Here is a 13,671-nt window from a genome sequence, read left to right on the forward strand (position 1 = left end):
TTTAAAGGAATTACAATAATTCTTTTGACCTTCATCTGCAGCTCAGCTTATCTAGTAACCGTCTAGTTCCGCAGATTTAGATCTTTAAAATTACATTGCTAACGCCTTTAATAACATTTACAGTTAGTTAAATGTGAGTTGTTAGTTATTTCTCTGTTAACAATGAAATGTTGAATCACCATTTATTAACAGTGGGTATTATAAAGTGTTTCCATGACATCAGTCCCCATTTTAACAAGGTAAATGAAATATTGATCCAGGAACATGTTGTATTTCTTCCTTTTGCGAGTCATTATCAGCACACGGGCGCCGTATATCAGTGGATTTGTAAAATCCTGCAGGCACTGAGCGGATTTCTCTGCAAATTTGATGTCACTTCTTCCTGACTTGTCGTGGTGAAGCCCATCATCATACTGAGCTAGTGGCACCGGGTGTAACTTCTGGCTCAATGCTTGGAAAAAGATCGCAAAATTAGAAAAAGGTGCGTGTATGCGTGTGCGTATGATGCAGAGTAAAAATATTTGATTTGTGAACGTAGCAGTGCAATTAGCAGCGTCTGCTCGAGCTGGCCTGCAGGCTCGGCTCCAATGTTTTTTTGAAGTCTCTTGTCAAGCGGCAGCTCCGCAGTGGGTCGATCAATACAGACTGACGCCACGCAGCAAGACATTGTTCTCTGAAATTCTAGTAGAGCTTCCAAAGATCCCAGAGATGTGTGAGAGACATACAAACATCTCAGGTTTGAATATGTAATTTTAAAGCGTCTGTGAAATGTGTAAACAAGCCGATGCAGTTCTGTCTCTGTCTCAAGATCAGTTTTCTAACCTCGTCAACACTTAGTAAATATAATTGATCCTGTTTGCAGAGGTGGTGTCACTCCTCTACATCAGGAGCAGGTTAAAGTACAGTCGCTCTCCTCTGGTCAGATATTTATTTGCAGTCAGATGTAAAAGACGCTTTTTCATCCTCCGTCACTGCTAACCAGAGATCAGACTGTACTTTACTTCCTCCTCCCCTGCAGTGGAGGATTTACCTCGACACAGCAGGTGGAGAACAATATCTCACTGAGGAGTCACTCACACACCGAGAAAATAAAATATGGGAGTTAACATTTTATGACTGGATCTCTCTCTCTTAAATCTGAGTTATCTTTGTTCGTTCGTCTGTAGTTGAGTTTTCTTTTAACAACTTTTTTATCAACGTGTCAGTGACGCGTTTTTTTTGTTCAGAGCTGTAAAGAACATCTCGCCCTTTTCACCATTGAAACCCTCCACATATTTCAGAGAGAGCAGACTGATGTTCGGTTTGCTCTTGTGACCAAACGTCATAAAACCCTGTTTTATTTTCAGCCTGTATTCTCCTGAACTGACACTGTCCACGGGAGTCTTGGTATCACAATAGTTCAGATGTCTGGGACTCTTTACGGCCCTCTCACAGATTTCTTTTACTGCTGTCAGTCCAGACTCACTGCTCCTCCTTCTCCCTTCACTTCTCCGTGGGTAAAATAATAATAGGCTGATTTATGGTTCAACAATTCACTGGCTTAGTGTGCAGATGTATAAGATCAGCGGGTGTTTTGTAAGGAGACCTGCAGACACATTCTTTCATGTTCATGGCTGTTTTAAACCAAATCATGAAGGTTTTCTTACACTAACAAAGTGTTTTTTTGTGCCTAAACCTGAGCAGACAATGAGCACAGTGTCGTGACAAGAGAGAAATAAGAAATAAGAAAGAAAATTGAACCTAATGAACATGAAGTTTTGCACAAACATACCTGGCTGGGTTGCTCCTCCTCTTCATGATAGATTTTTTCCACCTTACCTTCGAGTGCAGCTGCTCTGTAAAACTCAAAACACTTCATCCTTCCCTCTCTTCCTTTCTTCCTCCATATCTGCTGTTTCATTTTCTCCTTCATCCTCTTCACCTTTCCACTATCTATAATCAGCTCATACATCCCCCCTTCTTAACCCTTTCCATCCCTCACTGGAGTTTTTCATCCCCCTTAATTTTTCTCCCCATCATCCGTCTTTGCTCTCCCTCTTTGTTCCATCCATCTCCCTGTTTTCTCTCCTTCCTCTCTCGCTCTGTCAGACTCCGTCCATCATATAGTTTAGTGCCAGTTTCAGGTTCAGCTGACCAAGCAGGCGCACCCATTATGTACTGAACACTCAGCCAGTGAATACATTGTGCCCGTGTGTGTGTGTGTGTTTCCCTAACAGCATCTCAACACAATACACAGAGACAGGCATATGTGAGCTGCAGAGATAAAATGGTGAACAGTGTCAGTATCTGTGTGCATGTTAGTTGAGTGAAGCGCAGCAGACGTGGAGGGAACAGGTGAACTGTGTCTTTACTGTGGGGGGGGCAGGTGTGAGATTCACTGATTGAGCAGGTTAAAGCCTGAAGTGTGTTTTATCCACATGTGTGCAACTTAACAAACATTAAACTATAAGTGCAACCAGTCAAACACTTTACAGGTGTGACACTGATGTAAATAATCGTATCGTTTAAAGAGTGATATGAAACATCTGCAAGCAAAACCATTGTTTCTTGTAGAAACTCGAGCCTCATTATAACTTAATTGTCTCGTTTTAATATGATAATTACGTGGAATAAAAATTTGACAGCCACAGGAGCAGAGGCAGTCTGAGATGGTAAGAAAAAAAGAGAAGCAGAGTCGACTCAGACAGAGACAGTAATACTGTAAAATGCTCTGTGTTTTCCTTTGTGCTCGTGCTGGCAGCTTCTGACGAAAAGGTTTCGACCTCTCGCCCACGAGACTCAAACATCTTCCTCCTGTGCAGCTGGTGAGCTGGCGGGTTTTTTGCTCGGCCGTGGCTCCGAGCAGAATTTAAACAATTATTTTTAGGTCAGGTTTCCTCAAAACACCTCAGAGGACCAAGTCAACAGTACACTGAAGACCATCTCAGTGAGCTGGTCCGTCACCAGACACACTGGCTTACAGCTCCCTAATGAACAGAGAAATGCTGACGTCTAATGAAACTTCACGACTCCAAAGATGGCTTTGAAAGAACCGACAGTAATTAAAGGAAAGTTATTCCTCTTTGAAGAGAACCACCGACTCTCTGCAAAGGTTCTTGACTGGAAACCACAGCCATTAAAGTTAATAGTTAGTTTGTGCTGAAAACATTCAATGTAATCTCTAATTACTCTCTTGGGCATCTTGAATAAGTACTTTTTGGAAAGTCTATAAAGATACAATTTGTAAAGCTTGTGGTGTATATAGAGCTTGAATCCAACCACGACAATCATCGTTCATCTGTATTCCAGCACTACAGTTCAACAGTATTTGTAGAGACTTAGATCTTAATTAGACTAACAACATTAAGCTCTTTGTGGGTTTTAGCAAAGCTTTTCCATAATCACGTCCAAAGTGGACTTACAGAAAGGTTCAAGGCCCAGAAAGCTTGAGTTGTACCGCAATAGCAGTGCACTGTTCGAGTGAACGTAAGCTAAGTATGTTGGAATGAAATGAAAAATGTCTGACTTGACTGTGGAGCCCTTCACGTACGAAGCTGTTGACGGGAGGAGTGAGTAGAGCCTCAGAGTTTGACCAAGTTGCTGTAGTTGGTCGTATTGAATAGTCCAATCTTTTTTCTTTTCAACGTTAAACTCACATTCCTGCTGATGTTATATCATTCTGTTTCACTCTTAAATACAGGAATGTCGCAATAAAGAAGTTAGAAACTCTTGAAAATGATGTTTCAGATGCCGAGGTCATTGACAGCTCCGTGTTGGCCAATCATAATGGTGTCAGTCACATGGATATATTACTCAAACTGGACTTTCTAGATTGTTTTCCTTCTTCTAACTCGTATGTAGCAACACAACCAATGCAGACGCATGCGTCTAGTGTCTGGCTGCTGACAGAAAAGCCTCCTACTGGCTGCGTCCCAAAGACTCCTTGATCTCTCTCCAAGAACTCTGTGTCTTTCTCTTGTCTTTTTCAGTCTTGATGTGATGAAATGGGGATAACAATGGTTCAGCTGGAGAATGACAAAAGAGAGCTTGAAAAGAGAAGTTCAAACTCTCGCCTTCTCTCACACATCTTACACAGATGATTTGATGACCCGTGACTCTGGTGTTTAAAAAAAAAAGGCTTTTAAGTTGCTATTAGACCATCTGATGAGCACTTTGTTCAAAGCGTACTGACGGTTCATCCATATGCAAGTTTGAACGATCCTAATCCGTCCATAACGGCTGTTTCCTTCAGTTGTTCTGCAGCTGCCTGTCACCATTCAGAATCACTGACGGAACCAGAAGTGTGGAACCGCTGCTGTAGCGTTCAGCCCGGCTGCCGTATTCTTTCTCATTAGGCCATTTCCTCGGTATACAGCCTTTTTTTCTTCTCTGCCCTCTTAATGATGAGTGTGTTTCTGTTCTCCTCTCTTCTCCCTGATCGATATCTCCACTCTTCCTCCTCTACGATCCATCAATACTGAATTTGGAGGAGATAAAAAAAAAAAAAAAACACTTTCAGGAACGATGACGGCCTTTCGAGCGTTGTTACGTTCGGCCATGTGGACATGCGTCCAGGCATGTGTATGCATTCGTACAGTGTGCAGGAGCAGCCAGGTATATATTTTTATGTGTATACCCTCCCTTGTGGATGCAAGTACACATCCTTGGCAGCCAGAAAACACATTAATCTTTCCAACACTAATAGTGAAAGAAGAAGCGGTGAGGACGGAGAAGGTGTGTGTCTTTGTGGCTGTGTGTGTGTGTGTGTGTCTGGAGGAGGAGGTGAATGAAAGATATACTCCACCTCCCGAATTAAGAAGACGCAGGGGGGAAAAAAAAAGTTTGGCTTTCATGAGGCATTAGAGGGATGATTAATTTGTCGTCTCAGAGTGAGAGAGGGATGGAGGGAGAGAACGAGGGAGACAGAGAGAAGGGAGAGGTTGTGAAGTGGCCCTTCTGTCCTCCCTTGCGGTAATAGGATTGTTCGCTCACCGACGTGCTGATTAAAATGGAAATTCAACACAACTGCAGACTCGCACGCACATTCGCATCCTTCTCGTTCACCCACACACACACACACACACACACACACAAACACAGTCTCATTCATACAGTGTGTTTAATATGCTGGTGTGTGTGTGGAGACGAGGATGTGACCCGATGTCCCACCCACCGAGAAATGGGAGAGAAAAGAGAAGAGGAAACGACGGCGACAAAACATAAACTAGTAGAGAAAAGTGAAGGAGAGAGAGAGAGAGAGAGAAGGAAGAAAACAGGACGACAAAGAGAATATGGGAGAGTTTCTAGTGGAGAGAGAGGCGGAGTTACTTTGGGCATGAAAGTATCCAGGAGTAAAAGTCCAACTCATTGTCTGTCTCTTGAGTTCTGGCAGCCACACGATGCTTTAAAGTACATGAACGGTGAGTTCAAGTGAAACGTTTACTGGGAGAAACCACTGTGTTGTCAGTGCAGGAAGAGTGTCAGCATTTTAATCTTCATCAAAACTTCTCAAGGAATTATTTCAGTGAATGCCTAGAAAGTCAACCCAGATATACAGTAGATGTACTGGCAGAATCAAAAAACACAAGACGAGATGGTACACTGTCCTTTGTGCCAATAGGTGGTGAGCAGTTACCTGATTTGACTTGTTGTTGAAAGTTGTAGGTGATTCTTGGCCTTAATTATAATAATAATATGGTCCAACCAACCCAATCACAAGACTAAATTTTTGTCGTGTAAGATCCTGCAAACCAAAGACACGTTGCAAGTTTACGTTTTTGTTCCAGTTTCTTTTTCTTTCTTATTCAAAATGTTGAAACCCAGACTGGAACTACAGTCACTGGCTCGGCATCCTTCCTATGTTTAACTCCAGCACCTCCCAACATGTAAGTGAGGGAATAAAACAGTCAACATGAATACGTATGACGTGCTTTGTGAGTACGTACATGTTGACATTTGAACGTATCTGTGTTTTTCAGCGAAACATAAACTAACATTTTATCCTGGCGACTGGGCCGTTTATCTGCTCAGCCGCAGGAAACGATATTTTGTAAACAGTAACTTTGCACCTTTTTTATAGGGAGTATAAAAAAATATGACAGAGGGAGAGACGCAATAAAAGCGAGAAATCCAGACAAGAAAATAACAAAGGTTATAAGAGGTAGATGAAGAGGGCTGTAAAAGAAGAATCGCAGCAGCTGGAGGATGGTGGACAGGCAGGCGGTGAATGTGAACGTGTAAAGCAGCGCAATCTATAAGGCGGATTAACACTCTAATAGATGAAAATTGTAAATAATTTGCCGTAATGGCTGCGTCCCGCTCTCGGAGGCGATAGGCTGATTCAACATGACACTCGATCTCTGGGAGCCTTCAAACACCACTTAGCGATTCGCTTGACAAGCAGCCGACTCTGTTCCCACAACACAGAGAGCAACTCCAAGCCACCGACTCCCAGCGGTGCAGCTTAAAGCCAAAGAGAGAGAGAGTGTGTGTGTGTGTTTGTGTGTGTGTGTGTGTGTGTGTGTGTGTGTGTGTGTGGTTAAAAGGATATCGTTCCTCATTTCTCCTCCTGATTTCAGCCCTGTCATCTTCTCTCCCCCTCGCCTCCGTCTCATCATCTCTCCTTCTCCTGCCCTCCACCCCTCTTGGTTTGTTCTCCTCCCCCTTGTTCTCCCTCCTCCTCTTCATCCTCCTCCTCCTCCTCTTCGTCTCTGCGGCGTCGCTCAACACATTTTTCATCTTTTCAACCCCTGCCGCTGCACTTTTAAGCTTTTTCTCCCCTACTTTCTTTATCTTCCTTTTCATCCTCCTTGTTCTTCCTCTCCTGACACCCTGTCCCCTCCTTTACTCTCCTCAGATTTTCTGTTCTCGCAGATTTTCATCTACTCATTTCCCCTCCTCCTCCTCCTCCTCCTCCTCCTCCTCCTCCTCCTCCTCTTCTTCTTCTCTCCTGTTTGATCTTTCCTCTTCCTCTCCTTTCGTTTCCTGTCTGCGTATTTCATCCTATCCCCTTATTTTCTTTCATGTCCTTGTCTCCTTCCCATTCCTTTGCTGTCTTCTCCACCTCTTTCCTCTTTTCTGTCCTATCCTGCTCTCTTCATTTCATCTCATCATTTCCTCTCCTCCTCTTGGTTCCTTTCTTCATTTCCTCTCCTCTCATCATGACCCTTCTTTTGTACCCGTTTTCTTATTTTCTCTTCTCATTTCCTGTCCAGCCCTCTCCTCTCTTGGTTTTATCACCTGTTCTCCCTCCCTCCTCCCTCCCTCATTCCCCTCCCTGACCCCTTCCTAGGGTCCTTTCCTCATTTCTGTCCTCTCCTTATTCCCTCTGTCCTCTCCTTGTTTCTTGTCCTCCTCTAGTTCCTCTCCTCTCTTTGTTTCTTTTCCTCTGTCTCATCTACTTGTTTCTTCCCCTCATTCCTAGCCTCTCCTTGTTTCCTCTCCTCATTTCTTTCATCTCCTTTCCTTGATTCTTCCACTCTCCTCTTTCCTCTCCTTGTTTCCTCTCTTCCCCTTCTTCTCCTTTGCTGAATTTTCTCATGTTCTCAGCTCTTATTCTCTTCTTATTTCTCTGCTGTCCTTGTTTCCTCTTGTCCTCTTCTTGTCCTCTCCTGCAGTTTAATCCACTTGTTTCCTCCCCTCTCCTACTCTCTCCTTGTTTCCTCTCCTCATCTCCTCTACTCTCCCATTTTCCTCTCTGTGTTTCATCCCCTCTCCTGTGTTCATACATTTGAAATATAAAAGTAAAGTATGGAGTCGTCAGGATGATGCTGGAGGACAGCCTGCAGGAGGTTGTCACAGAGACAACAGAGTCGTCTCTGCAGGGCCTTTCTGTTTACTTGTTTACCAGTTGTAGGCGACAGCAAACTGTTCATGAGACATGAAGAACAGATTTTTAAGGGCAGAAAAGAAGAGAGAGGAAGAAGAAAGGGGACGAGGCACACCATATCTCCTGCTGGATCTGTCTGATTATAGGGATAACGATACCACTTTGTGCTGGAAAATCTCCTCTCACTCTCAAAGCTGGAAGGGATTTTCTTTTTTCTTAGAAATACCTCAAACATGTCCGCCTGCTCCCTCCGCCTCGCTCTCCTCGGGCTATGAGCTGAATCCAGATCCAAAATGGCAAACTGCACTTCTTCACTTGTTTTATTCATCCAAAGAAAAACAGCTCTCTCTCAAATGCCACGGGGAAGGAACGGCGTGGCTGCACATGCTCCCTCTGTAGTTTCACTTCGCTGGAAAGGTCAGAGGTCGGCAGCATTATGCAGCAACTCCTAACTGGTGGGATGACACATTCGCAGACTTTACTGGGAATACTGGTTGATCTAAAGGATGATCTGTGTCACAGATTACGCTGTATTACATCTTATTTTGCAGTGTCGCAGTTCAGCCTGTCCTCTTCAGAATAACGACTGTGAAATCAACTTATTACGACCTATATTTACGTTTGTTAGTGCGCGGTGACCTCTAGTGGCTGTAGTAATTATTACATCTGCAAAGGAGGAAGTGAGGAGAGGTAGTATGAAGAGATAAGAAGTTGATATAAGTCTGGGTTGGATCATCGGGACAGACAGGAGGCCGATGTTTGTGTCTAGTGTGAAACCAGAAGTCAGCAGTGAGTTCTCTTAACTTACTCTCACTGTATATCGTAAATACCACTTAATGAAACATAAATGTCATTCTGTGTAAATTATTTTCTGTTGACCTTAAGTTCTTTCTGCTGAAAAGCAAACACACTGGACCTGCTCACACTCTCCCGTCTGACAGATCTGTTCATATACAGAATAACCCAACGAAGACACAAAGTCATGGTTGTTTTCTGCTGCTGTTAAATGTTTGTTTACATCACAATGTTTTTTTTTAATACAGCAGTAAACAGACCAATTGTATATTTACTAATATGAGTCCCTGGATCAGCTGTAACGTCTGGTGAGAGATAAATATTCTCTCTGTTAAGTCTCTTTTTATGCAGAATGATTTACAAATTAATCAGCTAACCAGAGTTTTCTCAGAGTCCCAGTGTGAGCGCTCCGATTTTACTCCGATCTGCCAGAGTGAACCCAAGTGTGTGAACAGCTGATCGGGAACGTAAACATGAGGGAAACATCTCTGATTTGTTTCCTGTTTTCATCAGAGCTCCCAGATTTAGATTTGTGTTCTGCTTTTAAAAGAAAAGACTTTATATTATTCACATTAATTAACGTTCGACATCTCCATTTCTAAAACAAGCGTTCATTGTTTTTCCCTCGGTTTATGCACAACAGATAAATGATCTTTGATAAATGAGCTGTGCTCTCTGAACCGAGCAGCAGAGGCTGCTTTTGATGTGAAAGCAGCCTAATTGCTTCTTAAATGCCATTTAACAACTTTAATCCACCTTTCAGGCACCATCACAAGATCCAGAGGTGCTCGTTGGTCCAAATAGTCAAATCTGATGTGATGAACATTTCAGTTCTTCCATGTTTCCACTCATGTGTTCACTTAAAGACACACAGACCTGTGTGATATACTGAGGCACTATCTGCAATCCAGTTGCGTGTAATGTATCAGGACCTAATTTGTTTTCTGGGTCGAGTCTGGGTTTACTTGCGTTAACTCAAAATGACGTCTGATCTGAAGAGCTGCAGCTTCATCCTGCGTCTGTGAACGTGGCGATGCTGCAAAGACATCATAAACTCTGTCCTGGATTTATCTCTAAATGCACACTGCAAAAAGTCTTTAAATTCCATAACGGGGCCGCTGAAGCTAAACTGAAACACACTTACACATGAACACACACATGAACAGACGTATACATCACACACACTCTGACTCGCTCCCTGATCAGGACCATTTCCTCTCAATCCAGCGGGCTCCCGGGGAGGCCAGCGACAGATACAGACAGAGGAGGAAATAGGGGGAAAAAGAGGTTTTGGATAGAGAGGACTGGACACGACAATTTTCTGCCCCGCGGGGGTGGACATGCATGGCTGGTCTAATCGGCTAAGGAGGGCACGACAGGGGGGCACTCTCCACACCTCAGGGGTCAGAGGGAGACTCGGCGGTCGTGTATGTGTGTTTTCCCGTGTGTGCCGGTCTTAGATGTGTTCGTCAGGGAGGCCAGTCGGGGTCACGGCACGTTCAAAGCCCCTCGATCCAGCATTGAGCCCTTTGTGTGAGTTTAAAGCCACTTAAAATGCCACCAGGGAGGATGAGGAAGAGTGGGAGGGAGCGAGACAGAGGGGGGAAAAAGTGATAATTCCTGACTTAAAGTAACCTTCCGGTGTTTTTCTTTTTTTGTGTGTGTTTCCCTGGGAATCAATTTCTTCACTTTCACTGTCATACTTGTTTTTTCAGGGTCAAGTGTAGAATCAAGCCTGCCAATAATGTGCGACCGGGTGCCAAAAAAATCATTATTTCCAAGATTTTGGCCGAGATGAGTAAAACATTCACACAGTTTGCTGCTTGTTCTTTTTTTTTTTTTTTTTTTTGCTGCAGGAAATCAAATCCTCTGCACGCGCTTGTCCGTCTGCATTAATTTATCAAAAACGCTTTTGGCCATAACATGTTGTTCTTATACATGATGATGATGATGATGATAAAAGTGAGAAAACTTGATTTTTTATTTATGCCATATGCACTTAAAACTTTTCTGTCTTCACAGCCAATAAGAACCGATTATATCTCAATACGATCTGTAGTTACAGGTGCTTTTATTAAATCCAAGCAGATTCAATTTGGATATAGATTCGATACTTTCAGATTCAGTAAATCAAACCCCCGTCTGCCTACCGTACCCGTTCCTCTTCACTCAGTTATTTGCTCCCAACAGAGAAGTATTAATAGTGTAACATCCTGATAATCAGCGTAACAAAGACCCTGCTGTGTTCTGAGATCATGCCTGCAGCTTTTGTTGATATGAACAAAGATAGGACGAGCATCGTTCCGGGAGATGTGCTTGATATCCGAGATGCTGCTTTTATTTTTCTCCAGTTGTTAAGACGCTGATAAAGATTTGTTTGACTCTCAGCTTCCCCCATCCCAGTAGGTGATGTTTAAAACTCAGTTAAATTTGGTGAATATTTAGTCGAGGCTGTTCAGGTTTGATCTACGTGACGCTGAAATGATGGCTGTAAATCTAGAAGTCGTAAAAGGTTTAATACATTTGGTTTTTGTCCGGCGATGCTTTAATAATGTCGCTCTGACAGACTGAGAGTTTGTGTTCCTGACAGACAAGAAGAGGTGGAGAAAATGAGACTGGGAGAGACAAACAGAGCGACAGAGAGGGACGGCCATTAGGAGGAAGAGATAGAGTGAGAGTGATGGAAGTAATGGGCAAGACGGAGCAGCCCGACAGGGAAGATTGTGAAGGACAACAAGAGCAGGAGAAGAAGGGGAGAGGAGAGGAGGAAGGTGAGAGGAGAGGAGAGGAGAGGATGAAGGAGAGAGGAGAGGAGAGGAGGAAGGAGAGAGGAGAGGAGAGGAGAGGAAAGGAGAGAGGAGAGGAGAGGAGAGGAGGAAGGAGAGAGGAGAGGAGAGGAGAGGAGGAAGGAGAGAGGAGAGGAGAGGAGAGGAGAGGAGGAAGGAGAGAGGAGAGGAGAGGAGAGGAGGAAGGAGAGAGGAGAGGAGAGGAGTTTGTAGGCTAATCGCACTGTCAAAGTTTTCTCTCTGTGCATTTATCCTCTTCGACCTCCGGCCACTTTATTTAATGATCCCGTGAGATAATCGGTGTTACAGTTGTGATTGTTACCTCCCTGCGAGGTCACAAGTTGTGTTGACGTGACTTTTAGCTGCTGCAGCTGGGTCCCGTCTCACTAAACTGTTCAGGTGAACTCCACTTCAGTGACACGGCTAACACATGGATACTAAACACTGACTGTTCTCTCTAGATCTGACAGAGTAGATGAAACTGTAGATGCCTCCACTTCAATATATTTAATGAACATTTAATTCTGCAAGGGTTAGTGTGATATTGGTTAAATAAGTCAGACTTTGTGTTTCAGACCGGTCCTGTGTTTGTTTGACCCACACATTCACCTCATTCCTGCTACTTAAACCACATCTGACTTCCTCCCTTGCTGCTGCAGTGATAACTAGAGCCACTAGATGTCGCCACCAAAACAAACAATGTAAATAAGGGTGTGTGCACAGTCGACCTGTGTTAGGATGGGCTGGTTTCACAATTAATCAGAGATCAATTTTTGTCTGAAATGAGTGAAACATACCTGTGAAAATTTGTTTTTTTTTTTTGTCCAACCACCGATCAAAACCCTGAAAATGTTTTATTTACGACGACATACAACAAAAAGCAGCATATTTTCACAATTTGATAAACAGGGACCTTTAAAAAATGACATACATGATTGATTGAATGTCAAAAGCTTTTATTTTCTGTTGTTGGATGATCAATTAATCATCTGCCTCAACCAGACGACACTAACAAATATTGCTTTGTAGATTTGAACGTCGATGCTTTTGTTTTTTGTGTCAAACATCCAGAACTTACTTTTAAATCAGATAAAGGCATTTCTACCTTCAGCTTAAAGCGCAGAGGTGATGTCACCAGCAAAGTTAGCTGAAGCATTAGCGCTACTTATTATCTTTTAGAGTATGGAGCCTGTAGAGAGATCTAATGTTCACTTATTCCTCCTATAGATTTGAGCTTTGTCCCTCTCCACGTGGGGACTCCATTATGAAGACGGGAAGACAAACCATCTACGTTACCCCTCGTTTATATTTTCCACTAATGCCTCTACAGTTCTCAACCTGGAAGTGGATGAAACAAGGCGCATAAAAACAAGCTGGAGAACATTTAAGTACCCTAATGCTATCGAGTACAGACGTCCTCGTTCCTCCTCGTTGTGCTGAAGTCTGTTTTTAGTGTGAGCACCGTCTCCCGCGGCTGCACTTCATCAGGCATTAACCTGCTGTTTTAACCTCAACTCCAAACTTTTTCGAGACCCATCACGGAACCAGCAGGTCACCCAGAAAGTAGAGATCTATAAAGACGGCTATTGAAAGGTGATAATGGTGTTAATGCTTTCTCTACAAGAGGAAAATGCTGTGAGGGGGTTTGAAGGGAGAGGACGGTGGAGGAGCGTCAGCTGTACAGGTAGATAGGTGGATTATTCTAGAAGAGTTTGAGTTTGGCAAATCTGTCTCTGAATTCTGTCTGGCTCGCTGATGGGCAAATGTCTTTTGCCAACATAGTTTATGTAGTTACAAACACTTGGAGCACTTGGACAACGACTTAATGGTTCATTCAGACGCACCTCATAAACTCCTAAATCTGTACACAGATACACACAAAGGTTGTTTAAAAAACACACTAACCCTTTTTTTCCTATTTTCCTCTGTTGAAATACGCAGGCCTGCATCACTTTATACCATATTTTTTTTAATGACAGCATTTTTAATGTAGCAACAAAACACATATTTAATGCCAAAACATGATGTTTTCCTGACTAGAGCATAAAAAATGATGCATTATTAAAACTATGAATGTTATAATATCTATTATTGATATTTTAACATTCATAGTTTTAATAATGCATCAGGTTTGAGGGTCACCAGAATGAATGTTGATCTCTTCAACTCTATCTATCTCTTCATGATGCGACTTTATCATTTCTTTAGGTTAGATTTAAGCTCTTTATGCTCTAGTCAGGAAAACATCATGTTTTGGCTTTAAATATGTGTTTTGGTCACCAC

General features: G+C 42.9%; 1 protein-coding gene across 6 annotated transcripts in view; it reads left to right on the top strand.

Moving 5' to 3' along the window:
* The window catches only part of atrnl1a (attractin-like 1a), a 221,588-nt gene that overhangs the window by 187,246 nt on the left and 20,671 nt on the right, over positions 1-13,671 (top strand). For 3 of the 6 annotated variants that reach the window (XM_037124440.1, XM_037124441.1, XM_037124439.1), the window contains one exon: positions 11,193-11,373. The exons of the other annotated variants lie outside the window; for them this stretch is intronic. In XM_037124440.1, the coding sequence (XP_036980335.1) occupies positions 11,193-11,373 (181 nt within the window). The remainder of the gene's footprint in view (positions 1-11,192; positions 11,374-13,671) is intronic. 6 annotated transcript variants of the gene reach the window in all.

The sequence above is a fragment of the Acanthopagrus latus genome, chromosome 15, assembly GCF_904848185.1.
Source record: "Acanthopagrus latus isolate v.2019 chromosome 15, fAcaLat1.1, whole genome shotgun sequence".
Taxonomy (NCBI): Eukaryota; Metazoa; Chordata; class Actinopteri; order Spariformes; family Sparidae; genus Acanthopagrus; species Acanthopagrus latus.